Genomic DNA, 17,239 nt, shown 5'->3' with positions numbered 1-17,239 from the left:
CTCCTGAACGAACATAGACATAGTCTCCTATTCATGAGAATCATGACCAACTTCGTAGTTGTTGGTCCCTCGTCGCGTTTGGTGGAAGTGTTGTATAGAATGCCCGAACGAGTAAAGTGCGTGCAAATATCCCGCCCCAAGCCCAATCTCAGAGTTCTATAAAAAGTATCATGATCCACCGCAATTATGGAGCCCCCTCCGTACTTTGCTGTATATAGGACGCTTACTTCTGCTCTTCGTGAGCGGTGTATCACTGTCTACGTACGTGAAGGTGCTTTGATGTCGTCGGATCGGTTTTCACTGGCAATGCTTACGAGTCGCGTGCACGTATTTGTTGGCAGGCGTAAAGACAACCAATTGGTAGGCGATTTCTCATCTATCTAGGTTTCGATGCATTCTCGAACCTGTATTCCACAACAGATCAATCCAACGTTGCAAACCATCTCAACAGTGCTACTACACAAAAAAGTCCATTGTCGCAATCGATAATGTCTACATAGTATATCATACCAGGATACCCTATCACCAGTACCGAGTGAGAATAGGCTGATTGATTGATGCCAAGATTACTCCGTACAATGTGCTATGAGTAGTATCGAGCTTACATAGTAGACAAAGGCTAAAAGAGCCCGCTGTTTCACCTTTAAATTAAACAATCCCTTTTGCAGCCACCAACGGCTTGATCCTCTGAACGGCTCTACGGACTCGGAATATTTCACTGTACCTGCATATGCAAGTCATACACTACTTCAGACCATAATAGCACATTGATACACGACACAGGTCAAGGTAATAAATTGTTAGGGATCGGATAGTAAGAATAAAAGGTTCGTGTTGACTGGATTCTTCAAAATGTACAGTAAAACGGAAGAAACACCACATTATAACTCTCTATCCGTTAATTCCCATAAAAAGGATATATCGAGAAGTCAAAAAATCACAAAAACTCTCTCGCTGGGAGAAGAAATAAAATTGAATTCAACGGCTTGAATAAGACATCACGTAACGGGCCCAGACAGATCCAACGTTCACCACGTCCACCACCTGGCTGCAGATTGTCGTCACGAGATTTAAGCCAAGAAGACGGCGGCGGCGACGACGGCGGCGGCACCGGCCATCATGATGGAGCCGCTGACAGCGTTGGCAGCACCAGTGTACTTGGGGGAGCTGGGACTGCGAGGGATTAGCATGGACCTTTGAGAGCTAGAAGACGAAGAGACTCACGTGGTGGTGGACTTTCCAGGAACAGCGGTGCTGGAGCTGACGGGCTTAGGAGAGCCAGTGCCGACGGGGACGACAGGAGTGGGGGTGGCGGTGAAGGTGATGGTGGAGAGGCTGGTGGTGGGCACGCAGGTGGTCACGGTGATGACGGAGGTGCTCAAGGAAGCCGAGGAGACGGGGTAGGGAGCAACAGGGCTGAGGGTGGTGCTGGTGCTGACGGGAGCAGGCACGGCGGGAGCAGAGGAGGTCACGGCCTTGCTGGGAGCAGGAGCGACCGAGACGGGAGAGACACCAGAGCTGACGGCGGCGGGAGCGGTGGCGGACGAGCGAGCAGGGCAGTTGGTCACCGAGGGAGCGCAAGAGGTGATGGTCTCGACGTCAACGCTGGTGACGGTGATCTGGGCAACGGAGGCACCAGCGAAGAGAGCAAGAGCAGCGATGGAGAAACGCATTTTGATGGTTGGTTTTTTGGTTGGATGGTAGAAAATTTCCGTCAAGGAAGCTGAGAAGAGTTGAAGAGTTGGTGGGTTGCTGAAAGAGCGTTGGTAGTTGGGTTGAAAAGAGTGTGGGTGACCGAGGTCGAAGTTGGCAACAGAGAAGTCTGAGTGTGTGTGTGAGAGGGAAGGAAGAAAGATGAACAGACAGCGAGCGAGGACAGTTGGGGTCTTTGTAGTTGGGAGGGAAATTAGCCATGGAAGATCGCAGCAGCCGGGGGGTTTGCTGCAGGAACGACGCTCCACTTGGTGAGAGCCTAGCTGAGTCTAAGCTGTTAGTGTTTATTGCCCACAACCACTCAGGGGCAGTCCTGCAATTGATTCAAATTGATTGTGTTTCGAAACAGCCAATGGCGGCCGTGTTTATTGTTTAGCCAATATTAAGTACCACTCAGTAGTTACTTACATAGTACTATGTAGTACCAAGCAGTAACCGCCTTGGATCTGTCTGTGGAAGTGTACTCAATGTGAACCCAGGTGACAGTACATAGTACGTACTGTCTACCGAGTCCTCGCGCAAGAGCAGCACTGACTCGCTGTCTGACACCCGTGGCGCTGTTGCTGTACTATGCGTAGTAACTATACGTAGTATAGTAGTCATATTGTACGCAGTATGGCTGATGGGCTTTGAGTGACATCCTGGTTTGTGGAGGCAACGTCAGTGCCCCTCAGGACCCAGACACGGATGCTACCATTGGCTGAGAGATGCCGCTAGTGCGCGTTAGTCAGGGGTTCAACTCCACTCCCTCTGCCGCTTGATTTCTCTGATTGGCTGCCACCGAGATTAAGCCGCCTTAGAGTTTCAGATGGGAGTGTGGCGATGCTCCCTCTCTCCTATTGCAATGTACCGCTCCTCGACAATTGTTAGCCAAAGTACATCTGGCTACTCATAGTAGTACTTGCGTAGTACACTGTTGGCAGATGTAGCGAGGTGTACAGAGTAATTACCAGTAGACACCCAACCGGATTGTCATATGATACGTAGCTCACAAAGACTGCGTCCACGTTCTTCGAATCGCACCAACAGCGATGGAAGCACACATGGATAATAATACGATGTGGAAGCGGTCTGATCCTTGGCGCCTCCTCACTTCCCAACTCTTCAGTCTTCATTGTTCAATCTTCCCTCTAGCAGACACCCCCACTGAATCGGCCAATCAGACGCCGGATCTGGGAACATGTTCAGGGGAATACCTCAAAGCGCACAAGACTGCCCATGACGAGAGGGTCCAGAATCCACTGTGGATGTCACTGGATGAAGCTTGTTTGTCCGTCGTCGCTGTTGCGCTTGAGTTGGGACTATCGTCGTGGACTCAAGACTAAGTAGTAGTAGACTATAACATCAAGACTAGAGGACAGAGCGTGTTCTAGACGAACTCCGTTACAACTTTACGTTGCGACGGAGTTGAAAGTCGGGAGTGGATGATTCACTCGATCTGGAGCGTGTTTGCTCGTCATTTGTTCTTCCCTACGATGTAATTGCCGTCGACGAAGAGCAGACTCACGTGCTAGACGCCGGTGCCTCAGGCTCAATGAACTTTCCATTCCTTTCCCGAAGACTCGCGCCAGGATCGATCTTCCAGACCGAAGAAGTTAGCCGATTACTTTCGAGAAGTGCACCGCACACAGCTACCTCTTATAGCTACCTCTTTTCATCCACACCAAGCCAATATCATGCTCGCGAATTAGCCGCCAGTCGACCTGTTCATGGCAGTGGCTGATTTTAGCAGCGGCTGCGACTGAGCCTGACTGGCCTGAATCCAACGCCCCCGCAGCTCGCTTCAGCCTCTCAGCGATCAAGCTTGACCCTGACTCCTGGGTTATGCAACGAGCTGTTCTGGAGTAGGTATCCGAGTCTCTTGACAGGTTACTGCCGTGTGGATTGCGTCGTGATGAGTAGTTACGTCTGTAGCAGTTGTACTGGGCTTACTCGGTATAGACATGGAGGTCGAACGGATAGCGGAGACGAGAGCACACGAAGACCTTTTTACATAATTGACGATATGAAAGGCCAGATTGAACATCCATCGTATACTGCTCTTGACATACAATAATCAATCCATCAATCAATCAGGATACCGTTCTGACTTCTGGTGCATCGTCGTACGTGTCTGTCATTTGCGAGTCTGGCGCTACGCCGTGGGTCCAGCCCAGCCCACCTTTCATATCGCTCACGTTCATTCATGTTTCAACCTTACCACCGACAACTCTCCATCCATCATTTCCTTTCAAGAATTCTGAACTCTCTCCCTCGTCCTGTTTTCTCGATTGAACATTATTTTTTCAGCTGTCTTACTGTCCCGACACTCGTTATAATACATAGCCTTATTGACCTAGCTGGCTGACTGCGCCGCTTCCCCTCTTACTGGACCGCTAGCGCCTAATCCCCTCCACCTCACCTCGCTCCCAGCCTGAGACACCAGATCGCTCTCAGCTCGAAGAACCATAGACAGCATTTATTGAGTCACGAGACCGGCTTKACTGCATTATTTTGTCTACTCACCGTCATATCAACATCCTGGCACATCCTTTGAATCCGGGGTTGCCTCACCCGAGGCCATACGCTCCCGACGAATCCACTAACACAAACAACAGCGTCAATCCCAACATGTCGTCTCCAGCACCTCTCCTTCGTCCTCCAGTGCCCGGCGGTCGCAATGGCAATGGTGCCCGCACACCTCGTCTCACCCTCGGCATTCCTCCGTCTCCCAGCATGAAACCCGTCAATCCTCCCAGCGAAGATCCACGAATATCAGACATCCCCCTACCTCAAGCATCCAGTCGTCCGGCACCCCCTCAGCTTCGATTAGCGACTCCTATGGGCGGCAGCAATCACCAATCTCATGAAAGTGGAAGACCCACTCCATACTTGAGCAGTATATCAACCAGCAGCAATAGCCTCAGTGATGCTAGTAACGGTTTATCCACGTCCACCACACACCTTGACGGCAAGGCTAGCGGTCCCGGCAGTGCCTCGTCCTCGTCATACTCGACTCTATCATTTGCTATGGGGCTGCGTCAGCCGACCGTTGGCACTCCGGATCCGTCTTCAGCCATCAGCTCTGTTTACTCGGACCGAGACGGCGGGGTATCCATGGAGAGAGAGAACAGCGTTAACAGTTTATTGCCCGATCTTGACAAATTGAGTTTGGATAAAGGCCGACCGCTGGATGTCGAGGATTTGGATGATGAAGGTTGGTTGGCGGCTAGTGAACAGAAGAAAATCGTCGAACTTGGTAGCCTAGGCGAAGGTGCGGGTGGTGCGGTGACGCGATGTAAACTGAAGGAAGGGAATACTGTTTTTGCTCTGAAGGTAAGTTTACCTTTCATTGAATCAAGCATGGGCACTAATTAGGATAGATCATCACCACCGACCCGAATCCCGACGTCAAGAAACAGATCATTCGAGAGTTAAACTTCAACAAAGACTGCGCATCTGAGCATATTTGTCGATACTATGGTGCATTCATGGATAAAACCTCGGGCACTATTTCTATTGCTATGGAGTTTTGCGAGGGAGGAAGTCTAGACAGCATCTACCGTGAGGTCAGGAAACTTGGCGGACGAACAGGGGAGAAAGTGCTGGGCAAAGTTGCCGAAGGCGTTCTCAACGGATTGACCTACCTTCACAGCCGAAAGATTATTCACAGAGGTATGCTTTCTAGGTGCCCTTACGGTAGCAAGAACTAATGAGATTAGATATCAAACCGTCCAACATCCTCCTATGTCGAAACGGACAAGTCAAGCTTTGCGATTTCGGTGTCAGTGGAGAATTCGGCACCAAAGGAGACGCCAATACCTTTATTGGAACATCATACTACATGGCTCCTGAGAGAATCACGGGCCAATCTTACACCATCACTTCGGATGTCTGGTCATTGGGCGTCACATTACTCGAAGTCGCTCAACACCGCTTCCCATTCCCTGCAGACGGCACAGAGATGCAGCCTCGAGCTGGTCTCATTGATCTATTGACATATATCGTCCGCCAGCCCATTCCGACATTGAAAGACGAGCCAGAAAACAACATTAGCTGGTCTGATAATTTCAAATACTTTATTGAGTGCTGGTATGTCAGAAGTCAATATTCTGTGCTCTCTCTTCTTACTGACTACTTGTCTAGCCTCGAAAAAGACCCTCCCCGAAGAGCCACGCCGTGGCGGATGCTGGACCATCCATGGATGCAGGACATCAAGAACAAAAAGGTCAACATGGCCAACTTCATCAAACAAGTATGGGGCTGGACCGATTAGACCTCTGCTTGTGTTGCTATCATACCCATGCAAACGTACATTTCCAAATCAGAATTATCAACTACTCGGGCTGTGCCCTATCCCCCCATCTTACAGCACTTGAGGAATATCTTCGAGTGATGTCACGACCCATTGATGACATGCATCGCCGCATGATGAGACTATACTTGCAGTTCATGTCTGTTGTTGTTATTGATGTACGAGCCAAACACGTTCTTTCGGAATGTCGTTCTGTTCTTTTCTCTTCTCATATTTGGGCGTTCTCGTTTTGGTGTTTGAATTATTTTTTTAGTGGTTGATTTGTTAAATTCTTTCTCAAAACAAATATCAATACACATTCATGACACCATTATACATCTCATTCATATTCATGCTATAGTTATAGGGGCTATCGATTATTGACAGGTTGAGCACCCAACACCCATCCAATCCCACTCGCCAAGCCGCCCGTAACCATATTCGAGACGACATCACGTTTGCGAACTCGTTCAAGGGATTCTGTCGACCTACTCAACTCTCCTTCCTCTCCTTCCACTTCTTCAGTGGCTAATTGCTGTCTTTGTTGTCGTTGTTGCTGCTGCTGCAACTGCTGCAACGGCGTAAGATTCTTGCTAAACGCCCTGGCCGCTCCGCGCGCAACATCGAATAATCCCATGGGCGCTTCTGCGCCATCCCTCGCTCTGTTATTGGCACCGTCATAGTAGGAAGCGCGACTCTTGCGTTGTTGTCGTTGCGCGTTTTCGTAGGCGTCTAGTTCGCGATCGGTCGGGCCAAAGCCGCCTGGTACCGTTGCAGGACCACCAGCACTAGCACCGGCGGACTGAAGATCGCCGCGTTGGTCCCATTCTTCGGCTTCTTGAAATTCGCGGTTGCGGAGGATGCTCATTTCTTCGTCGCAGCGGCGCCAGGCGCCTAGAACCTCTGGTAGGGGGTCTGCGGACGGGGCGAGGATGAGGGCCAAGGAGAGGAGTTCCATGCGTTGGGAGAGGTTGTTGATTTGAGAGGTTAAATCGGCTTCCGTGGAAGTCGTTGGGGAGCGGTAGCGGCCAGCGTTGTAGGCGGCGCGCCAGGAGATGTCTTCTTCGACAGGGGAGGTAGTCGTTATCGTATCTGAGGTGGAGGATGGGAGGAGTGAGGAAGGGGTTAGTCGAGTTAGGATGTAGGAGTAGGCGGTGCCAAAGTCGTCAGATGCAAGGGCTGATGAGACTGCCATGGAGATTATTCTTCGTTCGGCTATGACTAAAGAGCTTTGCTCTGTGTCTTCCGAAAGATTGGGTAAGAGGCCGGCGGTGACAAAGTTTCTTCCGATGGATATTAAATCGTCCAACTTTGTATAGCTTTTAGGATTTTGATCGAGCACTTTCTCAATCAATGCTAGAGGATCTTCATGGACCCTGATGCTGACCGGTTGGAATGGAACTCCATGTTGTAGGGTCAATGAGTAAAAGGAAAGAGCATGGGTCGCGGCAATGAGAGCTGTCAATTCTTTGAATCGCTTAGAATTTGTGAATCGAGGCTGGAAGGCGTTGAGACTGTCATGGTTTGTGTTAGTATGCCTCTAAAAACGTAAGTGAGTGACTTACATCTCAACAGCTTTTTTCATCTTGCCTCTAGTCTTGTTCCCATTGCTAGCAGTATCGTAAAACGATATGATCGTGTCCACCACAGCAGTCTCAACTTGTGTCGAATCTAGAGGAGAGCTTGACTGTGTATAAATGTCCGTTGCCAATCGATATTCTGCTTCGCGTTAGTTTCGCGTTAGAACGGAAGAAGGAAAATGAGGGACAAGTACATACCGCCAGTGGTCACCATGGCTTTGAGAATTTCTATTTCAACTCTGACTCTAGACACCCTCCAGAAAAGACCATGGCATTCGTTTGCCTTTTCAGATGTATTTAATGAGCCTCTCCAGTCCCGCAGCCAGAGAATCTGCTCGCGGATCTTCTTCCATTCTTGTCCTGGCTTTGGCTGCTTGACAATCATATCCAAAACTGCATTAACTTCCCAGGATTGCGTCTCTGCATTGCCATGTAGACACACAGATGCCGCTGATCGACACGAAGTAATATACCCATAGTCGCGCAGAATGCGCGCAGATATTAGAATTGCCTGCAAGAAACTTATCGAATGTCGAGATGGAGCAGTTAAAGCGTTGTCGCCCCTGAGAAGTCCGTTTTGTAACAACGATGCCTTGGATGCAGTCGAGATAGCAGTGAGAGTCAAATCAAGCGCGCTCAATGAAGGGTCATCTAAGTTCATATCCGTGGCAGTGTCGATTTGCAGCAGTCTTGCTATCTTCGTTGTAATCTGATATAACCTCTCAAGCGAGCCCCTCGCAGGATCGGACGCATATATTATAGCAAGACCTGCTTGCCCATAAGATTTTCGTAGTCGTTCAGACTCTGAGAAATCCACATCCATATATCCACCCAAATCGACATCTTCCGGCCCGTCCCAATTATCAAGCGCACTGGCAACACTATCAAATTCCACCAAGCTTCGTGACAGCAGCCAGTCATTGACATCGTCCCAATTGGCCGTAGTTGCCTCGTCAGTCGCATTGTTCGTCTCGAGATCATGATTCAATCTCCGCCTCTTAGTTTGCCCAGCTCCGCACATCCACGGGCCTACCAACCCTCTCAGGTTTCGCGTTAGATCTGTCGCGGATGCAGTATTCCCCGTCATAGACAACAGCACATTGATTCCCGTGGTTTGGTCCATCGACTCGAGTACAGAAAGTGAGATTGTATCTTCCTTGTCCGGATAGTATTCGTAATTCGACCGCAAAAGCGGCAGAATCTTCGAGACGAGCCATTGTCGCAATGATTCTGAGCGTTCATAGAACGGTAGTATCAACTCGAGGATATAGGTCTGTAAGCCGGTTTCGGCGTCGATTCTATGAGCTCGATGGATGAGAAATTCCGTCAAAGGATCTGTGGTTTCAGTCGTCTTGTTGGCCTGTGGGTATTTGAGAGGAAGCAGTCTCAACCGCCGGACACGCTTCCACGCGACCGACTCTTCAATGTTCTTAACATTCGTTATATCAATATCCCCGGTATTTGGCGTAAGAGATGTCCCTCGGTCGATCTCATCCAACACTGTCGTGTATTGCTGCGGAGGTGTAGTCTCTGGTAAAAAGGACAGCAAGATGCGGAATAGGCGTACTGCAGTTAGTGACGTAGGGAAATGTTGTTGCAGGTGAGGCAATGCAGCTACGTTACTGGCAGCGCACAGCTCACAGGCAAGAAGAATAGCCTGAACATCTGACAAGCTGTCGAGATTCGTCATTCTGGATTGCAGTCCACCGTGTAGAACGGCTGTCCTGGGTCCTGCAATGAGCTCGGTGGTTGTCGTGGTGTATGTTGCGGCGGAATCCACGTTGAGCACTGCTGACCAATAGAATATGCTCAAACCGATCCACATTGCCGTTCCAGGCGGAGCGTCAACTCAGACTCAAACCTCCACTCATTCGATTCTATCACAAGCCCTCATTGCTCTATCATATCACACTCACCCTCAACCATGGCTTCTGGTTTCGGTCTCAACGGCGGTAAGTCCTGATCAGAATTGCTGTCTTGCGTTACCGCAGCTCAATTGACCCATCCCTCTGACTGGTGGCTATGATGAGCTAATCTAACCCGACACAGGCCCCTCGCGCTGCTTCGCCTTCTGGCAAGAACTCCTCGGATGCTACGTCGTAAACGGGTCGGAAGGTGTCGAGGGAAAGAAGAAATGTCTCTTCGCTCTGGAAGATTACAACGAGTGCCTGCACCACAGCAAAGAGGTACGCCCGCTCACAAAGCGTTGGACATGATGGCCATTCGACCATGGGCATTTTCGCTGCTATTTTTCAAGACACTGAAACTAATCTGGCATTAGATCGTTCGAGCAAAGCGACTCCAAGCAGCCTATCGCAAAGCCGAAGCCACCTTCCCCCGAGAAAACGCACCGAAAGCGGAAGATATTCGAGGTCTGGGATTACTGGGCAAGGAGAGCCAGTCGGCCAAGGTTCTGGGATTGGAATAGAATCGTACGACTTGTGTGGCGAAGAAAGCAACTGTCACTATGTGTGTTTTTATGATGGTCTTAGCGAAATGGCCATTTTGTACAGGATAAACTCGCAATCGCAATATACTTGATTCTGATCTTCAAATTCATTCAGTTCATTCAATACTGACTGTCTGACGCGTGCATTGTCTGCACGAGGTGAATCTGGGCATATTGCTTGAAACGATACTCTAGTCTGCTACATTCTTAGTGGATTGTACGTATAAGGAAGGTGCAATGACGTTGTGCCGCGTATGGCAACTATGCAACTATGGAGAGACATTTACTACCACAATCAGCCTTTCTGGTCAGATAGCGGACTTCAAGTACCTGGCAGACTTCTTACGCAATATCTCTATTATTGATTTGACGGAATCGCTTGTCATCAATCCAGTTCAAGGCAGCAGTTGCACATATTGTGGCAATGGAAAGAGACCAGTAATAGTAAACCAGTTCTTCAGTAGTACCCATACGAGTCCGGAATACAGCCAGCAGCCTAATATAAATGTGTACTGACCATCTATTTTACCTACTTACAAGACTTAGAGAGTCGAATCTAACGTAGGAGCTGACCGGATACTCACGTGACCGAAAGAAAAAGCTATGCGGCGCGAGGGGGAGCGCTAAGCCCCGTTTGGGCTTAGCGCTAACCGCGGTGCCCAGCAAACGCGCCGGGCTCAGCGAACGGATCGATGATATAAACAGCATAAACAGCCCGGCGCAACCTCGACAAGATGTACCCGTCCACACGTCCCTTCCTGCTGGCCACGCATCTCTGCGGCGCTCTTCCCTATTTGGTGTCCCCAGACTGCTTTTCGCGTCTCCCCCCAGCAACCTCACTTTTTTATTATTTCTTTTCTCTAGTCTCTCCTTTTGATATATTTATCTGATTATATCTTTCTTTTTGATGAAGAATCTCTGTTGCAACTTCAGAAGTCGACACTCAAAAATTGTGCGCGGTGGTGGCTCTCATCCAATAAAGCGATCAGTTAGTCATAGCAGATTTTAGTGCGATTCTTCTCAGGCTGGGCTCTCCCGTCCAATGAGATCCCACCATCTGGCTACTTCACCACCCCTTGATCTTCTTGTGCTTTCTATGGAGACAGCAAGAGTCTGTGTGCATTGAGCTGAGCTGCGACTTATCTCTGAGACACTCGGGTCTGGAGTTCTGACGTTGCACCAAGCAGCGTTGACATCGCCATGGCTTCCAGGTGAGTTCTATCTGACACCATACTCCGCTATTCTACATTGGGACTTGGGCGATCCGCTAACCTTTCTCGTACTAGGCTTGACCGGCTTGTCACGTGAGCCTTTCTTTCCCTTTCCCTTTCCCTCAAATGCTTAATACAGGCTGACCAATGATATTACGTACAGGCTTCTGGAGACTGGCAGCACTCAGTTGATTCGAAATACTGCAGCCCAGCAACTGGCTGATGTGCAAAAGCAACACCCAGATGAGTTGTTTAATTTACTAGGCCGCATTGTCCCGTATCTCAGATCCAAGTCATGGGACACCCGCACAGCTGCTGCCAAAGCTATAGGTCTTGTAGCGGCCAATGCTGAGCTTTACGATCCAAATGAAGATGACGGCTTGACAATCAAGAAACCAGATGGTGATGATGACGATGTGGAAATCAAAACAGAAGTCAAATCCGAGGACTCAATACCTCTCGCGGAAGACTTGCTGCGTTTGGAAACACTCGACGTTGGGTCTATTCTGAAATTCGGTAGGAAACTACTCGGCAGTGCAGGCAAAGAATATGAGTATACTATCGGTGGCATGGATCCAGCCGCAAGGTTGCAACATCAGAAGAAAACTTTGACGGCACGTCTTGGCCTGGCTGGAGAGTACCTTGAAGACGACTTAGTCGACGAGGCCGATTTTACGTCGACTGCCAAAATCGAGAAGCCTGTTCCGGTTCCATCTCGACAGAATAGTGTAATCAACGGATCGTCCAACGAGCCGCAGAATGGAGAGGAATCAGGGTTGAGCAAACGTCAATTGAACCAGCTGAAGCGCAAGAACAAACAAAATGCCAAGCTTGGAGCCAACAAAGTCAGAGTCGTCGACCTTTCTTCTCGAAAGCCGTCAGACAGTATGCCGACGCCGTCTGTAGCAACTCCATATCCGATAAAGTCAGAAATTGGAGAAGAAGAAAACGAAAAGAAGCCGGATTATTTCTCTCTCGACCGATCAAGTGCCGACGATGATAGCAAAATCGTCTCGGAGTTCAAAGGACCAATCGTTCCAGAGAAACCGCTCATACAAACCGAAGCTGAGGAGCAAGGCAAGGAGTGGCCTTATGAACGCATGTGCGAATTTCTCGAGGTAGACCTCTTCGACCCAAATTGGGAGATTCGACACGGAGCTGCAATGGGCCTGCGAGAAGTGATTCGAGTCCAAGGGTCTGGCGCTGGCCGTCTTCTGGGCAAATCCAGGAAAGAGAACGACTTGTTGAACCGGCAGTGGCTTGATGATTTGGCATGCCGTTTACTCTGCGTGTTTATGCTCGACCGCTTCGGTGATTACATCTCTGATAACGTTGTTGCTCCCATTCGAGAAACAGTTGGCCAGACTTTAGGTGCCGTTCTTTCACATTTGCCATCAAAGTCTGTTATCCAAGTATATCGAATTCTTCATCGTATCATCATGCTGAGGGAACTCGGACTTGAGAGGCCTATCTGGGAAGTCTGCCATGGTGGTATGATTGGATTGAGGTATTTGGTAGCTGTCCGAAAGGAGCTTTTGATCAAAGACGCAAAAATGATGGACGGTGTTCTAGAGGCAGTTATGAAAGGGCTGGCAGATTTCGATGACGATGTACGAGCCGTTAGTGCCGCCACCCTGATACCTATCGCTGAAGAGCTCGTCGCCTCTCGTCAAGGCTCCTTGAGTGCTCTGATAAATATCGTATGGGACTGTCTGTCGAACTTGCAAGACGATCTAAGTGCCAGTACTGGATCCGTCATGGACCTGCTAGCCAAACTGTGCACGTTCCCAGAGGTCTTAGACGCCATGAAGGCCAATGCTGCCGACGACCCTGAAGCGTCCTTCGCGAATCTTGTGCCACGCCTATATCCCTTCTTGCGGCATACAATCACTAGCGTCCGACTGGCCGCTCTCCGGGCACTCACCACATTCCTACGTCTTGAGGACCAAGATTCAAACGCTTGGGTTGACGGTAAAGCTATGCGCTTGATCTTCCAAAACCTGCTAGTTGAACGGAACGAGGGTGTACTAAAGCTCTCACTCGAAGTTTGGTATGATTTGATAAAGGCCTTGGATGCTCGCAATCTCTTTACCGCTGAGACGTTGAGCTCGTCCGTTCAGCCTCTAATCACACTAGCCATGGGTCCATTTGGTGTCCCTCGTTACCCCATCCCGATGAATGCCTCCTTATTCATCAAGCCTTCTGGTGTAGCGTATGCATTCTCTCATCCTCAAACGCCGGGCAGAAAGTCTAGCCCAGTGAACGCACCAGAGTCAGGTAAAATTCGGCGCCGAAAGTCTGAGAAGAAGGAGGTCCCGCCTCCCTCTGCGCATAACGTCGATGGACATATGTTATCAGGCGATATTGACTTGGTCGGGTTGGATACTATGGTACGATCTAAGATTTTTGCCGCTCAGGCCTTGGGCCAATTTTTGTTCATGTGGGACTCAAAAGATTTGCCTTCGCTGTGGGAGTCTATTGTTAGTGGACTTACCTTATCTGGGTCTTCTTCACAACTAGCGGCTGCAATGATCATTGAAGAGTACGCTAAACGGGCAGGTGCAACCGGGAATTATACTTCATTGCTGTGCGAGAACTTACGTCCTATTATCGAGACTGATCGCCCTGGCTGGTACAGTGATATAGTTTCTTACCTACAAATCACCCGGGCACAATGTCATTCTCTGCTCAACGCTTTCAGAGACCACGCGCATGTGCCTTCTGGAAGGCTGCCAACATTAGCCGTCGTCGTCCAAGGCGATCCTGAAGCCGGACCAAACGCATTTTCCATCAATGATGCCGAAAAGGTTGTTGGTCCAGATTTTGAACGTTTGAAGAAGAGTTTGACGCCAGCTCAGCGTGTTACCGCACTCCAGGTCTTGAACGATACAAGATCAAGTGCTGAGACTTCAATTGAGGAGGCAAAGTACATCAAGGATCAGAGAGATCTGCGCATTCGCGCCGCGACGGCTGGGGCCTTGGTTGCACTACAAGACATACCAAAGAAGCCGAGCCATATAATCAAAGGAATGATGGATAGCATCAAGAATGAGGAAAATAGCGAACTACAACAGCGGTCGGCTTTGGCAATCGTCAATCTTATCAATTACTACACGACAGCTACCAAGAGGGGCCCGGTTGACAAGGTCATTGGTAACCTAGTCAAATATTGTTGTGTTGATACATCGGAAACACCGGAATTCCACCATAACGTTCATCTTGAGAAATTCATCCTCTCGCTCAGGAAAGAGGAAGACCGCAGAGATCATGTCGACGCAGCCAAGTTTGAGCGTGAAGCTCGGGCGGCTAGAATCATGCGACGAGGAGCCAAGGAAGCACTTGAGCAGTTAGCCACAAAATTCGGCAGTGAACTGCTAGAAAAGATACCCAACCTTGCTGCTCTAATTGAACGGCCACTTCGGGAAGCACTTGAGGGCGACCTACCAGCTAACATTCGGGAACCCGATAACGAACTCGGTCAGGAAGCTGTCGATGGGCTCTCAACACTCAGAGCGCTTTTGCCGAAATTCCACCCTGGCCTGCACTCATGGGTCATCAAACTCATGCCAGTCATAGCAAAGTCACTGCAATGCGAGCTTTCTGTTATTCGATACGCAGCTGCCAAATGTTTCGCGACAATTTGCAGCGTCATCACCGTAGAGGGCATGACTATGTTAGTCGAGAATGTGTTGCCTACCGTCAACAATGCATTGGATGTGCATCATCGTCAAGGTGCTGTTGAATGCATCTATCATCTCATCCACGTCATGGAAGAAGGAATCCTACCGTACGTCATTTTCCTCATAGTACCCGTGCTTGGGCGTATGAGCGACTCCGACAACGACGTCCGGCTGCTTTCCACAACTTCTTTCGCAACGTTGGTCAAACTTGTTCCTCTGGAAGCAGGCATTCCAGACCCACCAGGTCTGTCAGAAGAGCTTTTACAAGGTCGTGACCGTGAAAGGAAGTTTATGTCACAGATGCTAGATCCCCGAAAGATCGAGCCTTTTGAGATTCCCGTTGCGATCAAAGCAGAATTGCGTTCATACCAACAAGAGGGTGTCAACTGGCTAGCCTTCCTCAACCGTTACCACTTGCACGGCATTTTGTGTGATGATATGGGTCTTGGGAAAACGCTGCAAACTCTATGCATTGTCGCGAGTGACCACCACATGCGGGCAGAAGAATATGCTCGTACGCAAAAGCCCGAGCTCCGCAAGCTTCCTTCGTTGATTGTCTGTCCACCTACTTTATCAGGCCATTGGCAACAAGAGATTAAACAATACGCTCCTTTCCTCAATTGTGTGGCTTACGTCGGCCCTCCATCTCAACGCTCGCAGCTTCGTGGCGAGTTGGAAAAGGCCGATATTGTCATTACATCGTATGACATCTGCAGAAACGACACTCAGATCTTCACACCTATCAACTGGAACTATTGCGTCCTGGACGAGGGCCATCTTATCAAGAACCCCAAAGCAAAGATTACTCTCGCTGTGAAGCAACTCATTAGCAACCATCGTCTGATTCTATCTGGCACGCCTATTCAGAACAACGTCTTGGAACTCTGGTCATTGTTCGACTTCTTGATGCCTGGATTTTTGGGTACAGAAAAAGTCTTCTTAGATCGATTCGCCAAGCCTATTGCCGCAAGCCGCTTCAGCAAGTCATCATCAAAGGAACAAGAGGCCGGTGCTTTGGCAATTGAAGCTCTTCACAAGCAGGTACTTCCATTCCTGTTACGTCGTTTGAAGGAGGAAGTCCTGAACGACTTGCCACCCAAGATTCTGCAGAACTACTATTGCGACCCAAGTGATCTGCAACGGAAGTTGTTTGAGGACTTTTCGAAGAAAGAGCAAAAGGATCTCCAAAATAAGATGGGTAGTACGGAAAAATCAGCTAAAGAACATATCTTCCAAGCTCTTCAGTACATGCGCCGTCTCTGCAATTCTCCGGCCTTGGTCATCAAAGAGGGCCATAAACAATATGACGATGTGCAGAAATATCTAAGCACAAAGAATTCGCATATTCGAGATATCTCTCACGCACCCAAACTGACAGCTCTCCGCGATTTGTTGGTTGACTGTGGCATTGGCGTTGATCCTAACACAGAGGGCGAATTAGACACGGGGGCAAGCTACGTCAGTCCTCACCGTGCACTTGTCTTCTGCCAGATGAAAGAGATGCTTGATATCGTCCAAGAAGATGTGTTGAAGAAGATGCTTCCTTCTGTTCAGTATCTACGATTGGATGGAAGCGTCGAAGCCACGAAACGTCAGAATATCGTCAATCAATTCAACACCGATCCTAGCTACGATGTGTTGCTACTCACCACGAGTGTTGGTGGATTGGGTCTCAACCTTACTGGTGCCGACACAGTCATTTTCGTCGAGCATGACTGGAACCCTCAGAAGGATATTCAAGCCATGGACCGCGCGCATCGTATCGGCCAGAAGAAGGTTGTCAATGTCTACCGTTTGATCACGAGGGGTACTTTGGAGGAGAAGATTTTGAGGTAAGCCACCCTTTTACATCTATTCATAGATATAACATGCTAACACTTTTCAAGTCTACAACGTTTCAAAATCGACGTAGCATCAACGGTGGTCAACCAACAAAACGCGGGCCTCAACACAATGGACACTGACCAACTTCTCGACCTCTTCAATCTCGGCGAAACAGCAGAAGGAGCAGAAAAACCGGTTCCCGAAAGCGCCGCTGGCAACGAGGCAGACATGGTTGATATAGATGGCGAAGTCAAAGAGAAGGGCAAGAAGGGATGGTTAGATGATTTGGGCGAGTTGTGGGATGATCGCCAGTATCAGGAGGAGTATAATCTAGATTCTTTCTTGGCGACCATGAAAGGATGATAGGAAGACGGTAATTGAAAAAATCAAGACGTATTTAGAGAAGATATCTGGGCTTTTGCATGGAGTTTTTGATGCGATTCTCCTTTGGGGAGAGGTTTCGATGAGGAGTTTTTCTGAGTTGCTGATATTAGGTTTGGCATTGGGTG

At 49.2% G+C, this 17,239-nt stretch overlaps 5 protein-coding genes across 5 annotated transcripts; 3 read left to right on the top strand and 2 right to left on the bottom strand.

The window, feature by feature from the left end:
• Positions 1–1,070: 1,070 nt before the first annotated feature.
• On the bottom strand, positions 1,071–1,673 carry BHQ10_000386 (uncharacterized protein; the record flags this gene model as incomplete). The annotated part of the gene is made up of 2 exons (XM_040876162.1): positions 1,071–1,173; positions 1,225–1,673. 2 exons carry the CDS (start codon positions 1,671–1,673, stop codon positions 1,071–1,073), a joined length of 552 nt encoding a protein of 183 aa, XP_040728891.1.
• A 2,650-nt stretch (positions 1,674–4,323) lies between these two features.
• On the top strand, positions 4,324–5,968 carry BHQ10_000385 (uncharacterized protein; the record flags this gene model as incomplete). Its single annotated transcript, XM_040876151.1, has 4 exons — positions 4,324–5,028; positions 5,076–5,367; positions 5,415–5,784; positions 5,839–5,968. 4 exons carry the CDS (start codon positions 4,324–4,326, stop codon positions 5,966–5,968), a joined length of 1,497 nt encoding a protein of 498 aa, XP_040728890.1.
• A 388-nt stretch (positions 5,969–6,356) lies between these two features.
• On the bottom strand, positions 6,357–9,391 carry BHQ10_000384 (uncharacterized protein; the record flags this gene model as incomplete). The annotated part of the gene is made up of 3 exons (XM_040876140.1): positions 6,357–7,500; positions 7,552–7,705; positions 7,765–9,391. 3 exons carry the CDS (start codon positions 9,389–9,391, stop codon positions 6,357–6,359), a joined length of 2,925 nt encoding a protein of 974 aa, XP_040728889.1.
• Positions 9,392–9,490: 99 nt separating this feature from the next.
• BHQ10_000383 (uncharacterized protein) lies at positions 9,491–9,994 on the top strand (the record flags this gene model as incomplete). The annotated part of the gene is made up of 3 exons (XM_040876129.1): positions 9,491–9,518; positions 9,616–9,752; positions 9,848–9,994. 3 exons carry the CDS (start codon positions 9,491–9,493, stop codon positions 9,992–9,994), a joined length of 312 nt encoding a protein of 103 aa, XP_040728888.1.
• Positions 9,995–11,215: 1,221 nt separating this feature from the next.
• BHQ10_000382 (uncharacterized protein) lies at positions 11,216–17,093 on the top strand (the record flags this gene model as incomplete). The annotated part of the gene is made up of 4 exons (XM_040876118.1): positions 11,216–11,226; positions 11,302–11,319; positions 11,390–16,738; positions 16,793–17,093. 4 exons carry the CDS (start codon positions 11,216–11,218, stop codon positions 17,091–17,093), a joined length of 5,679 nt encoding a protein of 1,892 aa, XP_040728887.1.
• Between the last annotated feature and the right edge of the window lie 146 nt (positions 17,094–17,239).

This window comes from Talaromyces amestolkiae (genome assembly GCF_001896365.1).
Source record: "Talaromyces amestolkiae strain CIB chromosome Unknown scaffold1.1, whole genome shotgun sequence".
Classification (NCBI taxonomy): Eukaryota; Fungi; Ascomycota; class Eurotiomycetes; order Eurotiales; family Trichocomaceae; genus Talaromyces; species Talaromyces amestolkiae.
Note: the sequence above shows the minus strand (reverse complement) of the source record. Positions and strands in the feature narration are given on the sequence as shown.